The sequence below is a fragment of the Macrobrachium nipponense genome, chromosome 10, assembly GCF_015104395.2.
Source record: "Macrobrachium nipponense isolate FS-2020 chromosome 10, ASM1510439v2, whole genome shotgun sequence".
Lineage (NCBI taxonomy): Eukaryota > Metazoa > Arthropoda > Malacostraca > Decapoda > Palaemonidae > Macrobrachium > Macrobrachium nipponense.
In genome coordinates, this window is record NC_087204.1 from 95,668,723 (window position 1) to 95,689,157 (window position 20,435).

Sequence of the window (20,435 nt, forward strand, 5' to 3'; positions counted from 1 at the left end):
TGTGATAAATGTAAACAAACGGAACGCCCCGCTATCTGGCACCACTCGTGCCGGAAGGAAGCGTCCTGTTGCCATGGCAACGCGTCATGTGGCTGCAGGAACCACGCGCATGTCTCTTCCATCAAAGAATATTCTGAAAAAATATTCATTACTTATTTATCAACAGCCTTGCCGAATAATCAGAGTCAAAAGATCTCATTGACGCAAGATTTCGGTACTATCGAAATTAGGAGAAACGCATAAAATACCAGAAAATCATAAACAAAACTTTTTCCCGTTCCTCGTGTGTTCTTCATTCTCGATTCCTATACTCCTAGTCCTCAGTGTTACGTGATGCTTTGTGACGGCCAGACATCCTAGCAGGTTATAACATCACAGCGTCGTTACATCGTAAAGAAGGAGATGACTTGACCACCAAACGTGAGGGGGTTGTAGGGACGAGAACAGGTCGCCTGAAAGAAGAATATCCTCTCGCCTTCGAGTGTTTTTTGTTCTTGGTGAGGTAAGGAAATCGATGGGGAATTATTTGAGTTAATTTGATGTTTCTTTTCTCGTGACTCGACTTCTCTCTCTCTCTCTCTCTCTCTCTCTCTCTCTCTCTCTCAGAAGCAATCTTCTAGACGAATTCAGAAATAATCAATGTTTTGTCTCAGCAATATTTGCACACAAACATGTGTCTTTATATATACATTATATATACATATGTGTGTTTATATATTGATATGTATATATAATATACATCTATATGCTGAGGAAGAGATGAAGATTTATACTTATTTAATAAATAATAAATTTATAATTCCAGCTCGACTAGGGGTGGGTAAAACAAATGCATTCGGTGTTAACAAAAAATGCTATAATTCCCCTTCCAAGAAGATGGTGGTATTCATATAACGATTGTGCAGTGTAAAACTACCTAGTACTACACTCTTACTTAAATATGCAATGTTCTGTTTATAAAAGTAAGAGTCCGGGTAAGAAGAAAAATTACCATTGTAATATTATGTAAATGCTATAAATAACCGTAAAAATGCATTTTAGTACTACACTCTTACGTGGGATTATTTAGTAATTCAAGCTTTAAAAGTATTATCATCCGTCTGTCTCGTAAAGGAAGTTTTTTTTTTCTTTTGGCTGTGATCGTTTCTATCTTTTCTCCGAAAATATAGTCGGATATACAACATACTTCCCGTTAAAAAACATAAGGAATAATAGAATAAAAACTACGGTTCCATCTTGCTAATTGCAAAAACAAAACGCCACATTTTCCCTTGTACACTTTTTTTATAAGCTTCAGCAGAATAGGAACAGGCAACATACATTTAAAATCTTTTTTTTTTTTTTTTACTTTTACTCTACATCATACATTAGAGTATACACGTATATAGACGCAGAAATCGTAGAGCGAGGCCACCTGTTAAGGTTCACCAGTTTGTCTGATAACGCTACATTACATAAAAGAGAAAAAGAAATCGATCAAAACATTTTTCTAAGACTGCATTCCGAAAAAGTATTTCAAGGAAGACGAAATAGCGTTCTCTGAAGCCCTAAAGAGGAGATAACCAAACATCACTCAGTTATACATAGTAAATTTAAGTATATTGATCTATCAAAAAATATTATGACTATATATTTATTGATTTTGTACTAAATTACATAATTATATTGTATATGTATTGAATTGTAAAATGAACTTTAAAATGTATTATTTTTTAAATAAGAAAAGTAGTTATAAAAAAAGTGGAAGAGGCGTATACACTGGTGAGTTAGAGGAAGAGTTAGATTTAACTGTCCTGTAGTCTCGACAAGTTCCAAGGATTTTGATGCTGGTAAAACTTGAAGCGGTAGAGTAGTAATGAGACTGATTAGAACAGTCACTTTTCCTTGCCTAAGGGAGGACGTGCATTTGTCCTCCTTTCTTGGGAGGAGAGAGAGGAGGAAAAAAAAAAAAAACAATGAACAAGGTAAATCAAGAAGAAACTGAGGTTAAGGCCAGCAGACACAGTCGGAGAGTAGACATGAACTGTTCAGGTACACCCTCGGGAGTCCACAGTCGTCAGATCAGCGAGATACTTATCCATCCATTCGACCACAGCCCATTCAGGCGTGATAGCGGGTATAGCGAGCTGTTGGTACTTTTGTAATAATAATAAATCCAGCTTTGCCGAGCTAAATTTCAACTGGAAAATTAGCTTGTTTTCGCTCGCTAGCCCTCAGAGGTTGTGCTGGAAGTATACAAGAAATAAACCTCCAGTCAATCGAGGTGAGAACACAAATGGGTTTTATATGTTTATGTATTTACATGTAAACTGAAAAATAAGCTTGTTTTCACTTGCTAGTCCTCAGAGGTTGTGTTGGAAATTCAAGAAATAAACCTCCAGGCAATAAAGGTGAGAATACAAATGGGTTTTATATGTACGTACAGTAATTTCACCATTGTTGCAAAATGTAGGGTAATTGCCCTACGCGTAGGGTAATATGGGCAAAACCTTAGACAGCACGGCAATATTTTCAAGTGTAGGGTAATTGTAACAAGGTAGGTTTAGGTCAATATACTTATTTATTATTTATGATATTGCATATAAAGATAATCTAAAGATTTATTTATTATAATAGCCGCAGAATGTGTCGTTTTCAGTTATGTAGGGTAATTTCTCGTCTCCTGTAGGGGGCGTAGTGTTAGACGGTTGGCATAAATGAATTTCACGCCTCGATTTGCTAAAGCAGCAGCATCGGTAGACTTATCTTTACGGTTACATAGGTCTAGGTCCACGAAACTAGCAGGCATTCGGCCTTGAAAAGCGATGGCTTCTTGTGTATGCCGCTTCAAAACATCAGTATGAGGTTAGGATGTTTCGGTACCCGGGCACAGGCGGTGTAATTATGTCTAGAATAAGCGAATTAGTGGCCATTAGGCCTATCTGCCCAGATTTAGCCACCCCTGTGCTGGAACGGGCTCATAACCCTAGGCTGTTCATATCACGTCCTGAAAGCTTACATAATGAGCTTGTGGAAGTCTACTTGGGTAGTACCAACTTCTTTAGATCATTATAAGACTTACTCGTTTTTGTATGGAAGGTTTCCCCAATTGGGGTGGGGGTGTCATTCTTGTAATAAATGAACACACTTTCCCAGATTCATTTATCGTACTGACGTCAATACTGGTATATAAAAAGGGTGTATCTACCTTTGCGGCGTTTCTAGTACTAGTCCGTTGGGGGATTACCGTAAAATCATCAATAAAAGACTAAATATCATAAAGATAATGACCCCAAGGAAATATTAGACCTAGACAACGACCCCAGAACTCTGCTGGGGTCACAATTTAGAAAAGATTAAGAGAAAAAAAAAATGCTCGTAAAACACAAACGTACCAAATTCTTTTTAGTCCCACAAGTAGTTTGAAAGATAGGAATTTATATCTGGTATTTGGTATGGTTATAAATCCACACTTATTTGTTTTAATAAGAGAAAGTATAAACAGAAATAAGTATGTGTTGCTTAAATAATTTAAAAACATTTATTCTCTATTACACGTAGTTACCTGTAATTTTAATATATACAGATATATATGTATCTGGGTATGTTTACAGCATGTGGTATGTGTATATGTATGTATATACATAGTAAATTTAAGTATATTGATCTATAAAAGAATATTATGACTATGTATTTGTTGATTTTCACATAAACTACATATATTTTATATGTACTGAATTGCAAAATGAACTTTAAAATGTATATTTTTGAATAAAAGAGAGAAAAAAGTACAGGTAAAAAAAGGCACGGAAAAAAAATCAGGAAAAGGCACATGAAAAAAAATCACATTAATTTTACTAGATAGTGACCCCAAGGTTTTTTTTTCTTTATTTTTTTTTCGTTTACCCCTGTATGTATCCACCTTTGCGGCGTGTTTAGTACTAGCCCGTTGGGGGTTAACCGCAAAAACATAAATAAAAGACTAAATCAATGTGACTTATTTCCTATCCAAAATTGACTTCCCCCCCCCACCCCCTGTGACTTTATTACCATCCACGTAGAATCCCCAGCATTCTTCTGTGTTCACTATATAATTAAAAAAAGTCAAGGGTATATGTGATAAAATAACGTGAATGTGTATATACTATATACATATGTGTGTGTACGAAGTCTGTAATAAATTACATATATATATATATATATATATATATATATATATATATATATATATATATATATATATATATATATATATATACTGCATACATACACACCTATATATACATACACATTACGTATATGCGTATATATCTAGTTACGTATATGCGTATATATATATATATATATATATATATATATATATATATATATATATATATAATATATATATATATATATCTATATCTGTGTGTGTGTGTGAGAGAGAGAGAGAGAGAGAGAGAGAGAGAGAGAGAAATCCCTTACCGGGCAACATAAAGACAGAGAAAAGCACAAAAAATGTCTCCAAATTTAACCTCGGCAAATCTGACGTAACACCCTAAAGTTATTTATGCTTGAAGGGGAGAGAGAGGTCAAGGCCCGGCTAATGCAACGGGGGAAGAAGGTTGACCTGACCTTTACCGTGACCTGGATGTAGAGTACTCTGTAATTCAAACGTTGGATGAAGAAGAGAATGCATGAGAGGCAGGTACTGTTTTGATTTGAATATATTCAGTAATGACTTGTCAAAGTGAAATGTTATATGAAGTCTGAAAAACAGAACATTAACACAGCTTGAAGTTGCATGATAATAGCAATGTGAGTAGGGAAGCTTATTGCAATTATCTTCCATCTGTTGCAACTTCGTAGCTAGGGAAAGGAGAATCGCTAAAAATATTTCTTTTATGGCTCAAACCAAGGACACGTGAAAAGTCTGAAAAAAGGGGCTTTAGACATTAAATATTAGATGTATTTTTAGTGATACAATTAAAACTGTAAAAGGCTGTTGTTAAAATAAGGAAACAAGAGGAAATCTAGTGATATCTTGAATAATAATATCTAGTAATTTTGGAAATAAAATTCCCTTACGTTTCTCTCTCTCTCTCTCTTATATATATATATAATATATATGTATATACACTATATATATCCATATAATTATATATAAATATATATATTTATATATTATATTTAATCAGTGAAGTTAGGCAAATTTGGGTCTGGTCAGTACTTGGATGGATAACCATCAAGACTAGCCAGACGGTGACGGCTCATAACCGTCTTGAATATCCATGGGGAAGGGCGTAGGGCTTGCAACGTCACCCTTATGAATACTCCGTGACTCAAGGGGAGGTAACACTTTCTGGCACTACAGAGCATCCCATGGTTGGCTCTCTCTCTCTCTCTCTCTCTCTCTCTCTCTCTCTTTTATTAATTTAACGGTCGACAAGACCCGTAACGTTCTTATCCTGCCCGGACATGCAGGAAAAAAGAAAATTATGCAAAAAATAAAGCAAGATATCTGAGATAATAAATTAGGCTCCTAACAAAGTGGGAACACAGAGGAAACAGAATTCCTAAACCAAGGAGACACTTCAATAGCTTTAGCTTCATTTCATCATCATTGTATATAAAGTTATTACCTTAATAATAATAATAGTATTAAAAATAATAATAATTGAAATTATGCTAATAATAATAATGATAATATTTGCAGCAAGCGATAAATTTACATTGTGATCTGCGAATTAATGCGGGATGAATAAAAACTTAGGTAAGAGGAAGTAATGAATAGAATTCCTTCATTTGCAACCGTACTAATAACAATAAAGAGTTTAACGAGAAATAGAATTTCCCGAGAAAGAAGAAGAATAAACAAAGAAAGTAGAAGTGGAGATTGGTGACTACAATATCACATGACTGGAAATTTTCTCTCTCTCTCTCTCTCTCTCTCTCTCTCTCTCTCTTACATTTCAACGATATGCCCTTTTGAGGGCTTATATGGTTATGAAATTAATAATGTGAAAAGAAGTTATTAAAAATGAATGAAGACAATGCGTCATGTGTACTCAAACACACACACACACACTATATATATATATATTATATATATATATATATATATATATATATATATATATATATATATATTTACACACACATACATACATACAGGAACAAAGGCTTAATATTTTACATGATGTTCTGTTAATAATATATTTTATGGAAATATCCCTAAAACAATAATAACAAACATTGTATTATTATTATTATTATATTATTATTAAACAATGTGTCGTAAAGGAGAAAACTATAACACGAATTGCATACGGTTATTAAATGACAAGAACAATACGTATCTTTCAGACCGGAAGGGCTTAACAGTGATTCATTCTTATGAATACGAAACGTTTTTCGCAACGCCAACAAGAATGTGAAACGAAGCCACTTTCCTCGTTGGTCACGGTTTCGCATCGCACATGCACTCTTGGAGAACGTTCGCTGTTTCTGTTATACAGCTAAAATGATAAGAGAAGTTCGTATTTATGAGATGCTTCACTCTATAGGCCTAAGGCTCAATTCGTAGACCAAAGCAAAAATGATATGGTAGTTCGTATTTAGGGGATGGTTCATTTTATAAGTCTAAGGCTCAATTCGGAGGAACGACCAGAGCAAAAATGGTAGAGCAGTTCGGATTTAAGGGATGGTTTCTTTTATAGGCCTAAGGCTCAACTCGTATAGGAACGACCAGAGCAAAACTGGTATGGTAGTTCGTATTTAGGGGATGGTTCATTTTATAGGTCTAAGGCTCAATTTGTAGGAACGACTAGAGCAAAAGTGGTAAAGCAGTTCGGATTTAAGGGATGGTTTCTTTTGTAGGACTCAGGCTCAATCCGTAGAAACACCCGGTTACTGAGCTTCGGTTACAATTTTTCTTTAAATTTGATTATTTAAAACTGCTGCTAATGTTTTCATGCCATTCGTTTAGGAGTCATAAAATTATTTGCTGTAAGTATATTATTATTTAGCATGAAGAGAGAGTCAGAAAACGAATGATCTCGGTAGCTTCCTAATACATTAACTGAATTCTTAGGACTGGTCTGCCTGTCTGTGTCCTTAAATTATAAACCTAGAGAAGACAGACCTTCATAACATGTTAAACCTGGGTTAACAAACCTTACAGTCTAGTAATCAAAATAGCGTTACATTACAAAATCTTATCGTACTAATTATCTCTCAAGCAGGCTAACGACTTTGCGGACTTTTACTGGAAACCCTAACGACAGCTATTATCATGCACGCCCATTCTAAAAAGTCTACACACACACACACACACACACAAACACACAATCACGACTGCCTTTTGTTAACGGGTGGACGAGGAAAAACTGACACACCATTAGTCATATTGCGGACTCTGGTTAGGCCAACTGAAGTTAAAGACCGAAGAGAGAGATATAGAAAAAAATCAACTTCGCAACTGAAGTCTTATCTCTGTTGCCCAGATCGTATTTGTGTTCGGTTAACATCCGGTTCGCGAGAGGATAGAGTTCACAGTCAAGCATTTCTATGATGTTTGTCTACTATAAGCTTTCATTGATTTAACTGTAGAGAAAGCTCGGTGTTATTCAATCAAGTAGGAGGCAGCCCAGAAAATTTTGCACGCACATGTAATTATATATATATATATATATATATATATATATATAATGTATGTATATATATACATATACATATATGCGTCTCGCGTAATGAATTTTCGTGTAAACAAATTGTGCAAATTCAATCACTTATATACCTAATGCAATTACCTTAAAAATGCACCATCAGCGCGTCTTCACTCCTACATAATCACGTACAAGTGTAGTAGTTAACGGACTTTCTTTCGGAACTCTTATTTCTGCCTTAGTATACTGGCAATAAATAAATAAAACTGAACGTTTTCTGCTTTGGAAAACAAAGGTCTTTCAAGAAGAAACAAAGCCCCCCAAAAAGTTACATATTTCTTGGAAAACGACAGAAATAATAGCAAAATAATCTATCGCTTGGGGGGGGGGGAGGTTATAATAATAATAATTATTGAAGGGCAATAAAATTCGACAGACGTTATCTTCTCCGCTTCTATCTTGGGAGTCTGTTCAAGTGCGTTTAGTCTCTCTCTCTCTCTCTCTCCAAATCTTGTTGGTGTCATCTCATTACATTGCCACTTGGTAGGACACGAATGCAAAACTATGCCGCCTTCAGTTGACCTGGTTTCTACATGACAATTGTTAAGAAAGTAAGATGAAAGGGGGTGGGGGAGGGAGTAGTGACCGTCTTAGTACATTAAGATGATTAACAATCACATAATTACTGCTCATTTCAGACGATGGACTGAATCATGTGGATTTAGTTCACGTGACATACACATGGTCTTTGTAACCGCGCGTCACTCACTGTTCACAATTGCATGATCATGATGCAATCTTCTCTATAGTACAGTATATACAGTTGTATACGGAATATAACATACATACATACACACATTATATATATAAGCCGTTAACCTGTAACAAGATGGCATTTAGGTAAAATATTGTAAAAGCAATCAGTCTACAAAGTTTCGAAGTTCATATACCTAAACACGAGGAGTTGTGACCATGAGCTACAAGGAAAATTTAACCATCGCAATATAGCCAACCTCAAACGATGAGAGAGAGAGAGAGAGAGAGAGAGAGAGAGAGAGAGAGAGCAATGACGGAGATTTCCGTTGGAAAAACTTATGGATGCTTCGTTGGTAACTCTGCGATGGCGAGCGGTGTCAATTGATAAGTGAACCGTGATGATTTAAATTTTTTGTGGCGTCTCCCACCTGTATTTATCGTGATTTCATTAACTCTGTATGTTAACAGAGACCGCTTGCTCTTATCTTTTTCGCGTCCACTGGCCTATCAAGTTTCTAAGGGCAACGTTTTAATAAGAAAAATATGAAATATTTGATGCACTGGTCACACACAAACGAGTAAACGTGTGTGCTTTTGAGTGCATGTACACCATGGGCCCCCCTGCAATGTTACCAAACCCTCATGATACATTAAGCATAATTATCCTAGATACAATTCTGAATGTAATTCTGTTAAAATTGTAAAATATTGTATATTTTGTCTAATGAAAGATAAAAAAAGATACAGAAATCTGTTCCTTACATTGTTGATACGGAGAAAATATCATTTGATCTTGGTGAATTGCGACCTTCAAACCATTGTCCCTATATTGTACATAACCGTTCCGTATCTTTCATCTCAATACTATCATAGGTGAGTTACGTTTTCTTAAATGCATTATCTTCGTGGTCCTGAGATTCCGTCACACCTTAAGTGTCATTTAAAGTGCATGAGTCCCTTTATAAAAAAAATAAGGTGGGATTACCTGCGGAAATTGAGTAACTTTTCGTTAAACATAACACGACGATGACACAATACAATTTCCTTTGATAAAATTGCCACCTCTCTCTCTCTCTGTGTGTGTGTGTGTGTGTGTGTGTGTGTGTGTGTGTGGTTGTTTGTGGAAAAATAGACCTATGCACCAAATAAAAATAATTCGCTTATTTGTTTTTTAAGTTCTTGTAACGTGAATTTCTAGAATATTTTCCTACCAATTCATGATCACCACAAATACCGACTAACTACGTAAACGTAGCATTAATTCCGTAATTCAACCACCCATCTCAAACTTCAGGCAACATCAACTGTCAAAAGCAAAAGGCTGTCATTCCTCGGTAGTCATGCTGCGACTGTGCTTCAAAGAAGTGCTTTCGTACGCGTTCCTCGGTTCACCGTACCCGTAGCGGACAGGGCGGCTGTTCCTCTCATGTTCTCCAGCCACGCTGACAACGGAACGGTTGCATATTTGAGCGGGACGGATGAACGATCTTTGTGTTACGTGGTATGCGGACGGGTACGCCACGTTGTTGACGAGAATGCTTTTTTTTTTTTTATGGCAGACGCGTTTTATGGAACGTTTTTTTTATTTGCTTACGCATATATCCATGTTGTTTTCAATTCGTTGACGTCAATAGGCCTATTGACGACGTACTTTTTAGATTCTGCCAATGAATACATAGGCCTAAGAATATAGTCGCTATCGTATGATCTTCACGTTTCAGTTACATTTAGCAATTTATTAAGAGCACTTCTTCTCCAATACACATACTGAATCATACATGATAAATATGAGTAACATGGGACATATATGAGAAAAATGACCGGATAGATAAGACTGTGTAGGTACCGGTAGCGCATATACTAATGCAGGATCAGATAGTGAGTAAATAATAACATTACCACAAAGCTTGTTGTATACATATACGGGAAAAATACAACCCGAGCGAAACATAAATATCAAACACAAATAGAACAAATCCTTCATGTGACTTGAGGCATCGTCAATAACGCATGATAGCTCGCAACTGCTTTCAGCGTGCGTGCGTGCACGAAACGCGGAAAGAAAATGAAAACAAACAAACACGCACCTACCTTCTTCGATGACTCGTAAGAAAACAGCACGCAAGACTATTTAGTTGTGTAAACAAGTGGCAGGACTTGCTGTGTAAACTAGTTCGTTCCTGCAAACCAAGCAGAATGAAGACTTGTTATTTACCGCATGGTATAGCACGGCTGAACATCAGGAAACCGGAAATGATTTCGTTAATAGGTATAACCAACTCAGTTTTTTTTTTATTTTTTTTTTAACCTTTTATTCGATTTAGCTTATTGTGTGGAAAACTCACCGGGCCTACCCTAATAGTATCGTGAGAGATCATTTCCATAGGCTTAATAAGCAGGCTATACTATTAGCATTTATATAAGTAGAGTATAATATAAATAGATTCACATCAACAGTGCATTTGATGTCAGGCCAGTCCTTTACGACGCTCCTGATTGGCTGTTGACAAACCAATCACAGAGCTGGAAACTCACAGTCTCTCGAGAGCTCACATGATGATGTATGTTCCACCTCTCCTCAGGAGAGGTGGAACATAGATCCTACCCGTGTGAACGCCCTCGAGAGAGACTGAGAGTTTCCTGTCCTGTGATTAGCTTATCAACAGCCAATCAGGAGCGTCGTAAGAGACTGGCCTAGACATCAAATGCACGGTTGATGTGAATCAACATAGTATTTCATATTCAAATTAAGGTAAATCTTTTTTGTTAATTAAGCTAGTCTATAATTTTCATTTTTTCCGATAGCAGGCCATGAAAGTACACTTTTGAAAACTGGTATTGTAAAATTATCTTAAAATTGGGTAGGTGCACTCAAGAGAGATTGCATAGACCTATATTTTGTGAATTGTTTAGGGTTGGTATAAATTCTTACTTGTAGCTAATTGATATAAACTGAGGAACCTAGAAAAAGTTCGTAAATGTAATGAAACTGCAAACCCTATTTGGTTCAGAAGCTATTTTGATAATTATTTTTAAAAATTCGTCATAAAATTGACGGGAACTAATAAAAAAAATCACAAATATATGGGCATCTGGAAGTACTGGGAAATTAACGATTACTGAATTAACTAGACTTTATACATTAGTGAGTAGTACCATTTAAAATTTATTTAGATCTGGTTAAGATTACATGACCTTTCATTGCCACAATAATCAATAGTCAACACAGGGAACTATCACGACTTTAACAACAGCTATTTAATTGATTTTTTTTAAAGGTCGGTGGTTCCATGTTAAGTTGTTCCATGACGAGTTTAGTCCCATTTTGTCCCTACTATTTTTACCTACTCTGTTGCCCGTTCCGACGGCCTCTACATAGAAAATTTAAGATAGCATTAGATTTTATAATAATGAAATGGAAAAAAAAATTAACCACAAAAATTTCTGCTTGTTTCTGATTTAAAACAATAATGGTTCGCACTGCCGTCACTTGATAAATTTCTCTTTTGTTAATTATATCATAAATGATTTTAATCATTAACATTTTTAAGTTTAAATCATATACAATTTTAATCACAGAATTTTTTATGATTAGCCTTAAAATTGTCTGTTATAGGTTGATTTAAACTTAACACTGTTTATGATTTAACCATAAAACTGGCCTTTTAACGTTAAAATTATTAAAAGATTTAACCTAAAAACTGTTTGCAGCTTAAACTGTAAATCCATATGATTTAACCTTCAAACTGTTTATGATTTTAACATAATATTTTAATTTAAACTTTAAATACTTATGATTTAAACATTAGAAAAATTTTCGATTTAAAATTATTTTGATTTAAAATGAAAACTGTTTATGATTTAAACTTATTTTTATGATTTAAACTTATTTTTATGATTTAAACTTAATATTGTTTATAGTTTCACCATTAAAAATGTTGAAGACTTAACAGTAATTGACTGAAGGAATTTTTTTTCGAAAACATCTGCAGAAATTCTGAGACAAAATGGACGACCGCACCGTCGAGAAGATCTTCGCCGGGAGTCTGGAGACCCTCCCCCCTGTGGGGTCAAAGGTCTGCCGAATCTTCACCTCCTCGACTTTCACAGGTAAGGTCACGGACGAAAGCTTCATTTTGACTTGTATTCACTACTGTAATACGCTTAGGGGCGGGCATGCACGTGCGCACGCTCGCTGTGTAAACACACACATATGTATATATAATATATATATATATATACATATATACATAATATTATAATATATAGTGTATAATTTAAATATATAAAGTATAATATATTTTAATTTATTTTTTATTACATATTCTGAAGTCCAGTTAGTCACATACCAATACAAAATGTTCAACTAGTAGACTAAAAAAAATTTTTCAACTTGCAGCAACAGCTTCCAATTGCATACTGGAAATCATTATTACGTTGTAGTAGCGAACTTAACAAAGTTAGATTTAGGGTTTTTTTCAGTGTTGCAACATTAACCGTTGCTGGAAAACTGCAATACTTAGTTGTTTCCCAGATTAGAACTTAACGTCTTGTCCTTTAAGTAACATGTTCTCAAGATTTACTCTTTATTTCTGAATACAACTTTTAACTTATAACCGAGACATTTTGTTAATTTAAGGACGAAAACGCCATATTTCTCTTCGTTCACACTAAATGTATTATTATTCATAATATTCTGTTCTAAACTAAAATGTACAACAAGCGTTAACCAGCAACGGCGAAATTTTATTACATGTTTGTATTAGCCTATAGTATTTTTTTTTTTTTTTGAATTTTGAAATAAGGGATGCGGTTGAGAGAATGGACTTGCATGCATTACAACGTACCATAAAAACGCTTTTTTAAAAGCTGTTTTGTGCGTACATTTATTGCATCTGAACACGCCCTTGGCACACAAGCGTTAAACTGATAAACCAGGGACTATCAAGGTTTGGCAATCCGTACACAAACTACCTATTGTATGCATTATCTATAACGCTCGATGCGTGATGCCGGAATGGGAGTGTATACGGGGTGGGGGGAGTGGGGGTAGAGGTTGGGGGAGAATCCTCCCACTCACGTATGTATCGATCTCGTATGGAACTTGGTCTAATCCTTTTTTTTTTCTCTCTCTCTCTCCCTCTCTCTCGTGGCCTTGAAATCGGATGCTGATACGTGAATATCCGTTCATTCAAACGTCTTTTCATGAATAATTTATACATTTTTTTTATCTTTTATTTAAGCCTTTTCCTCGAATTAATTTCTCATTTTTTTTCTTTCTTATTTATGTCATACAGAAATTCATGTTACTTTCGAAAACTAAAGTAGATTTTACTTTCGAAAACTGAGGTCAATTTTGCTTTAAAAAAAAAACAAAATAATAATGAAGTCGATTTCAGTTTTCTAAAGTGGAATTTGTTTAAAAAAAAAAAAAGTCGATTTCAGTTTTCTAAAGTGGATTTTGTTTTGAAAAAAAAAAAATCGATCTTTCAGTTTTCTAAAGTGGATTTTGTTTGAAAAAAAAAAAAAAACTAATAATAAAGTCGATTTCAGTTTTCTAAAGTGGAATTTGTTTAAAAAAGAGTCGATTTCAGTTTTCTAAAGTGGATTTTGTTTTGAAAAAAAAGTCGATTTCAGTTTTCTAAAGTGGATTTTGTTTGAAAAAAAAAAACTAATAATAAAGTCGATTTCAGTTTTCTAAAGTGGATTTTGTTTGAAAAAAAAAAAAACTAATAATAAAGTCGATTTCAGTTTTCTAAAGTGGATTTTGTTTGAAAAAAATAAAGTCGATTTTACTTTAGAAAACTGAAGTCGACTTTACCTTTATAAACCAAAGCCGATTTTCCTTTTAACCGTATACAATTTCAAGGTCTGGTGCCATCGATATTTATAGCAATGTCCTTGAACCATATAAATTTGCTCTCTCTCTCTCTCTCTCTCTCTCTCTCTCTCTCTCTCTCTTCTCTCTCTCTCTTTCTCTCTCTTTCCAAGTGAAAAAAAATTCCCAAAAAAACTTCCGCTTGGCTGTCATGAACTGTCAATCTCTCTCTCTCTCTCTCTCTCTCTCTCTCTCTATCTCTCTCTCTCTCTCTCTCTCTCTCTCTCTCTCTCTCTCAAGTGAAATCACTTCCGCTTGGCTGTCATGAACTTGTCAATCTCTCTCTCTCTCTCTCTCTCTCTCTCTCTCTCCTGTCTCTTCCTTCTCCAGTGAAAATCATTCCGCTCTGTCAATCTGCTCTCTCTCTCTCTCTCTCTCTCTCTCTCTCTCTCTCCCCCAGTGAAATCATTTCCGCTTGGCTGTCATGGACTTGTCAACTATTCTGATTTTTTTTTTTGTATCTCATACTACAGCCGTGAATGGCAGTCATGTATTGCAGTTCATAAATGTAGTTATCAATCAATACAACGACGGTTCTAAAATATTAAGTTGTGCGTAAATGGGACATCTTTAATAGATACTGTCAAGAAGAATAATGGTTATGAATAATACAATCATAAACTGTGTGGCAACTATAAATTCTGTGTAAATAGGAAACACAGCAGCAGCAGTCATGGCTACGACCGTCACGTGCTTATGACGTCCACAAATGTCAAAACTGACGTGAATGTTACGATGGTCATCAATTCTACAACATACATCAAAATTCTGTAGCATACATAAATTCTGTAACGGACATTACGTTACTTCTGTAACATACATAAATTATGTAACACGCACTAAATTCTTTAACATACATAAATTTTGTAGCATACATAAATTCTGCAACATAGCATAAATTCCGTAGCATACATAAAATCTGTAGCATACGCAAGTTCTGTAGCATACATAAATTCTGTAGCATACCTAAATTCTGTAGCATACCTAAATTCTGTAGCATACATAAGGTCTGTAAATATGTATATTCGTAGCATACATTCATTATGCAGCATTCATAAATTCTGTAGCGTACCTAAATTCTGTAGCATACATAAGGTCTGTAAATATGTATATTCGTAGCATACATTCATTATGCAGCATTCATAAATTCTGTAGCATACCTAAATTCTGTAGCATACATAAGGTCTGTAAATATGTATATTCGTAGCATACATTCATTATGCAGCATTCATAGATTCTGTAACATACATAGATTCTGTAACATACATAAATTCTGTAACATACATATATTCTGTAGCATACGTACATCATGCAACATAAATAGATTCAGTATCATACGTAAATTCTGCAGCATACATAAATTCTGTAGTATACATAAATTCCGTAGCATATATAAATTCCGTAGCATACATAAATTCTGTAACATCCTTTGTAAATCTATTCTGTAGTTTACGTATATTATGTAATACATAAATTCTGTGACATACCAATATTCCGTAGCATACATAAATTCCACATGTTACGAATATTAAGATGAAGAAAAAAAAAAATAGCAAAAAAATGCAGTTGTATATCTACTGTAGATATTTCCCGGATCAATAAATGTCATTATAGTCATAAACGCATTGGCCTTCATGAATTATCCCATAAATTACAACTAGATTGTGATAATTCTTGATCCATCGGCATACGTATAATAACCGTCATCTTTTTTTTTCTCTCTCGGTAAGAGACACTTATTGTCATTATTTCCGACATAACATGTAATTCATTATACACGCATATGCATCTATAATTATGTATTATGTTTTTATATAGATATCCATTGCGTTTATTTGTCCAAGTTTATTAATAAATAATGAATGCATATATATATATATATATATATATATATATATATATATATGTGTGTGTGTGTGTGTGTGTGTGTGTGTAGTGTTGTGTGTGTGTGTGTGTGTGTTGTGTGTGTGTGTGTGTGATCAACTCATGAAAATCACGTTCATGAAACAAAAGTGATTTAACAAAAGGCTACTGTAGGACTAAGGGAGACATTATATGGATTTGGAACCCAACCAATCAGGAGACACGTTTGTCCTCTCACACACGGAGAGAGAGAGAGAGAGAGAGAGAGAGAGAGAGAGAGAGAGAGAGAGAGAGAGAGAGAGAGCATATCACGCAATATACACCATCAAAATATTATTCTCATTCTCTCCGTTCACCAGACATGTTGATGGAGAGGAACACACTCATGGAATCCGTTTACCCGAAGCTGAAAGAATTCTGCAGGGAAAAACACGGGCTCGAATTTCAGGTAATGTAACAGAGAATATAAGTTACTGGAACATTCACCCTTCAAACTGCTGAACCATTCCAGGATGAACTTGTTACACAGGAAGCTTAAACTTCCGCTCCTCCCAACGTTTCGTCCACCAACCCAGAAGAGTCATCATCAGTAGCGTTCCAACCCGCTACTATACACTGGGCACCTCACCTCTGATTTGCACATACTCTCACGTCCCTTAAAACACATCAAACCCTTTTTGTTTTAATGGCCTCTTTCAACCACCTGGTTAGCGTTTTTCTTTGACTCCTTATACATCTTCCCAAGATTTTCTGCAGCCTGTCCTCAACGATTCTTGCTACGGGACCAAACCACCTTGATACTTTGATCCAACTTCATTACATCTGCATTATATCCTAGTATCTTGCAGCCAATCGAAATTGCTTGCTTCGCATATAGTACTATTCAATTAGTTCATCTCAGTAGGTTCTTATTTTCGCTTTTGTTCAAATATCTGCCATGTATACGTTATCATTTTTCCTCGTGTAGAAAATGCTCATATATATATATATATATATATATATATATATATATATATATATATATATATATGTGTGTGTGTGTGTGTGTGTGTGTGTGTGTGTGTTATATATACACACACACACAAGTCTCGTGGCTAACATCAGCTGATAAATCATTTTAGTAAATTCCTTGTCTTTTAGTATAGTATGCCTCTCTCTCTTTCTGCAGCTTCATTTTGACTACTAACTTAGCTAGTTGCTATTGGTAGTTCATCCATAAAAAGACAAACTTCACTTCCAGTATTAAAATTTTAGATCACTCTCATTGTCAGTTTTATAAGCTCTTTTTATGTTCGTGTACACCAGCTGAAGCATTACCTCTGACCGGTCCCTATAGGAGCAGGGGTACGGGTAGTGCCGTTAGTGCACCTTATGCGGTGCACTGTAGGCATTATCTCAGGTTCTTCTCAGCGTCCCCTAGGCCCCAAGCTTCAACTCCTTTCATTCTTTTTACTGTACCTCCGTTCATATCTCTTTTTCATCTGACTTTCCACCCTATCCTAACAATTGTTTCATAGTACAACTGCGAGGTTTTCTTCCTGTTACACCTTTAATGCTTTCTTTACTCTCAATTTCTCTTTCAACGGTGAATGACCGAGCATAGGTCTCCAAGGTTTGACCTCTGGCCTAAATTTTGCCCCACAACGCCAACAATTGACCCCTCAAACGTTTCATCCAACAGTTGACCCTCAAACGTTTCACGCAACTATTGCACAATAACCACTACCTAACCCATTCTGAGAACTGCATTGCTGTTTCCCCATCAATCATCCGATTATCAGTGTTACCCCTCATGATCAAAACCTTATCTTACACTTTATCGGGTAAAGCAGGAAATTCCAGGTGCCCATAGTACTTCAGCTTCATTCTTATATAAACAAGAACACAATTATTCCCCCACAGCCATTCTTTTGAAACCTTTCCCTTTTCCGTGTATACCTTACACACTCTGGTCAGCCACTCAGCCATTGTATCACCAACATGCTGCAGCATCCCACTCGGAATGCCATCGACTGGTCCCTTGTAGCCGTTTCTTCTTCTGTATCTAAGATACAGTATGTAAAGGCTTATACATAAATGTATATATATATATATATATATATATATATATATATATATATATATATATATATATATAATTTCTGGGTTAAGCCTAAGCTGTTGCTTTTCCCTCTCCGCATCTTAGTCCCGTTTCTATCGGGTCTGCGCTAGACAAGGACACTGAGCCGCTTGTCCTTTCGTCCTTTGACCTAAAAGGAAAACATGCCCAGCTACTTCTCTCCTCCTGCAGGTGGTGGACATGAGATGGGGCGTGAGGGACGAAGCTACTGACGATCACCTGACGACGGATCTGTGCATGAACGAAATCATAAACTGCCAGAGACTCTCCATGGGGCCAAATTTCGTGGTAAGTTGCTTACCAGAGAGAGAGAGAGAGAGAGAGAGAGTCATGTTATGTATATCGTGAAGGTTTCAAATCAGGGGAAAAATATTACTTCAGACAAGCAGACGCATTGATTGTCGGAGACAATAACAGACAGACAGGCAGATACATAGATTGTCAGAGACAGTAACAGGCAGATACATAGATTGTCGAGACAAAAAACAGGCGGATATATAGATCGGCAGAGACAGACTAGGCAGATACATAGATTGCCAGATACAGAAACAGGCAGTAGCAGATAGAATGTCAGAGACAGTAACAGGCAGATACATAGAAGGTCAGAGACAAAAAGAGGCAGACACATAGATTGTCAGTTACATAGATTGTCAGATACAGACACAGGCAGATAGATTGTCAGAGACAGTAACAGGCTGATACATAGATTGTCAGAGACAGAACGGCAGATACATAGATTGGCAGAGACAGAAAACAGGCAGATACATAGATTGTCAGAGACAGTAACAGGCAGATACATAGATTGTCAGAGACAGAAACAGGCAGATACATAGATTGTCAGATACAGACACAGGCAGATAGATTGTCAGAGACAGTAACAGGCAGATACATAGATTGTCAGAGACAAAAACAGGCAGATACATAGATTGTCAGATACAGAAACAGGCAGATACATAGATTGTCAGAGACAGAAACAGGCAGATACATAGATTGTCAGAGACAGTAACAGGCAGATACATAGATTGTCAGAGACAGAAACAGGCATACATAGATTGTCAGAGACAGTAACAGGCAGATACATAGATTGTCAGAGACAAAAGAAACAGCAGATACATAGATTGTCAGAGACAGTAACAGGCAGATACATAGATTGTCAAGACAGTAACAGGCAGATACATAGATTGTCAGAGACAGACACAGGCAGATAGATTGTCAGAGACAGAAACAGGCAGATACATAGATTGTCAGAGACAGAAACAGGCAGATACATAGATTGTCAGAGACAGAAACAGGCAGATACATAGATTGTCAGAGACAGAAACAGGCAGATACATAGATTGTCAGAGACAGACACAGGCAGATAGATTGTCAGAGACAGAAACAGGCAGATACATAGATTGTCAGAGACAGAAACAGGCAGATACATAGATTGTCAGAGACAGAAACAGGCAGATACATAGATTGTCAGAGACAGAAACAGGCAGATACATAGATTGTCAGAGACAGACACAGGCAGATAGATTGTCAGAGACAGTAACAGGCAGATACATAGATTGTCAGAGACAGACACAGGCAGATACATAGATTGTCAGAGACAGAAACAGGCAGATACATAGATTGTCAGAGACAGAAACAGGCAGATACATAGATTGTCAGATACAGAAACAGGCAGATACATAGATTGTCAGAGACAAAAAACAGGCGGAATACTAGATTGACAGATACAGAAACAGGCAGATACATAGATTGTCAGAGACAGAAACAGGCAGATACATAGATTGTCAGAGACAGAAACAGGCAGTACCATTACAAGTATTTATTGCTCCGAAACCATACAACATAGAGTAATGCAGTGTTTTGTAGAATGTTCTACATTTCCTCAAGTTTACATTCAGATACATAGATTGTCAGAGACAGAAACAGGCAGACGGGTATAGATGCGTAGATTGTCAGAAACACACTGAGAGACACAGAAGCACTGTCAGATAAGGGGCGGTTAAGTGATAACGTCTGGCTAGTAAAAAAAAAAAAGAAAAAAAAAAAACGGAAAAGCAGACAGTCAGGTAATAAGACAACCAGACAGCCAGTCAGGAAGAAGAATGGGTTGGATCGCAGACTGACATACAAAATAGATACAACTGGTAATCCTGTGGTAGAAAGTGACTCCTGGTCTCAGCCATCTTGGTTCTATGAA

General features: G+C 35.9%; 1 protein-coding gene across 4 annotated transcripts in view; it reads left to right on the plus strand.

Annotated features, from left to right (window-relative positions):
- Positions 1–343: 343 nt before the first annotated feature.
- The window catches only part of LOC135223772 (NACHT and WD repeat domain-containing protein 2-like), a 108,271-nt gene continuing 88,179 nt past the window's right edge, over positions 344–20,435 (plus strand). Inside the window, exons 1-4 of one of the 4 annotated variants that reach the window (XM_064262543.1) lie at positions 344–502; positions 12,374–12,491; positions 16,482–16,570; positions 18,413–18,529. In XM_064262543.1, coding sequence (XP_064118613.1) covers positions 12,389–12,491; positions 16,482–16,570; positions 18,413–18,529 — 309 coding nt within the window. In that variant the 5' untranslated portion in view covers positions 344–502; positions 12,374–12,388. The other 3 variants (XM_064262545.1, XM_064262546.1, XM_064262544.1) reach the window with 3 other exon arrangements.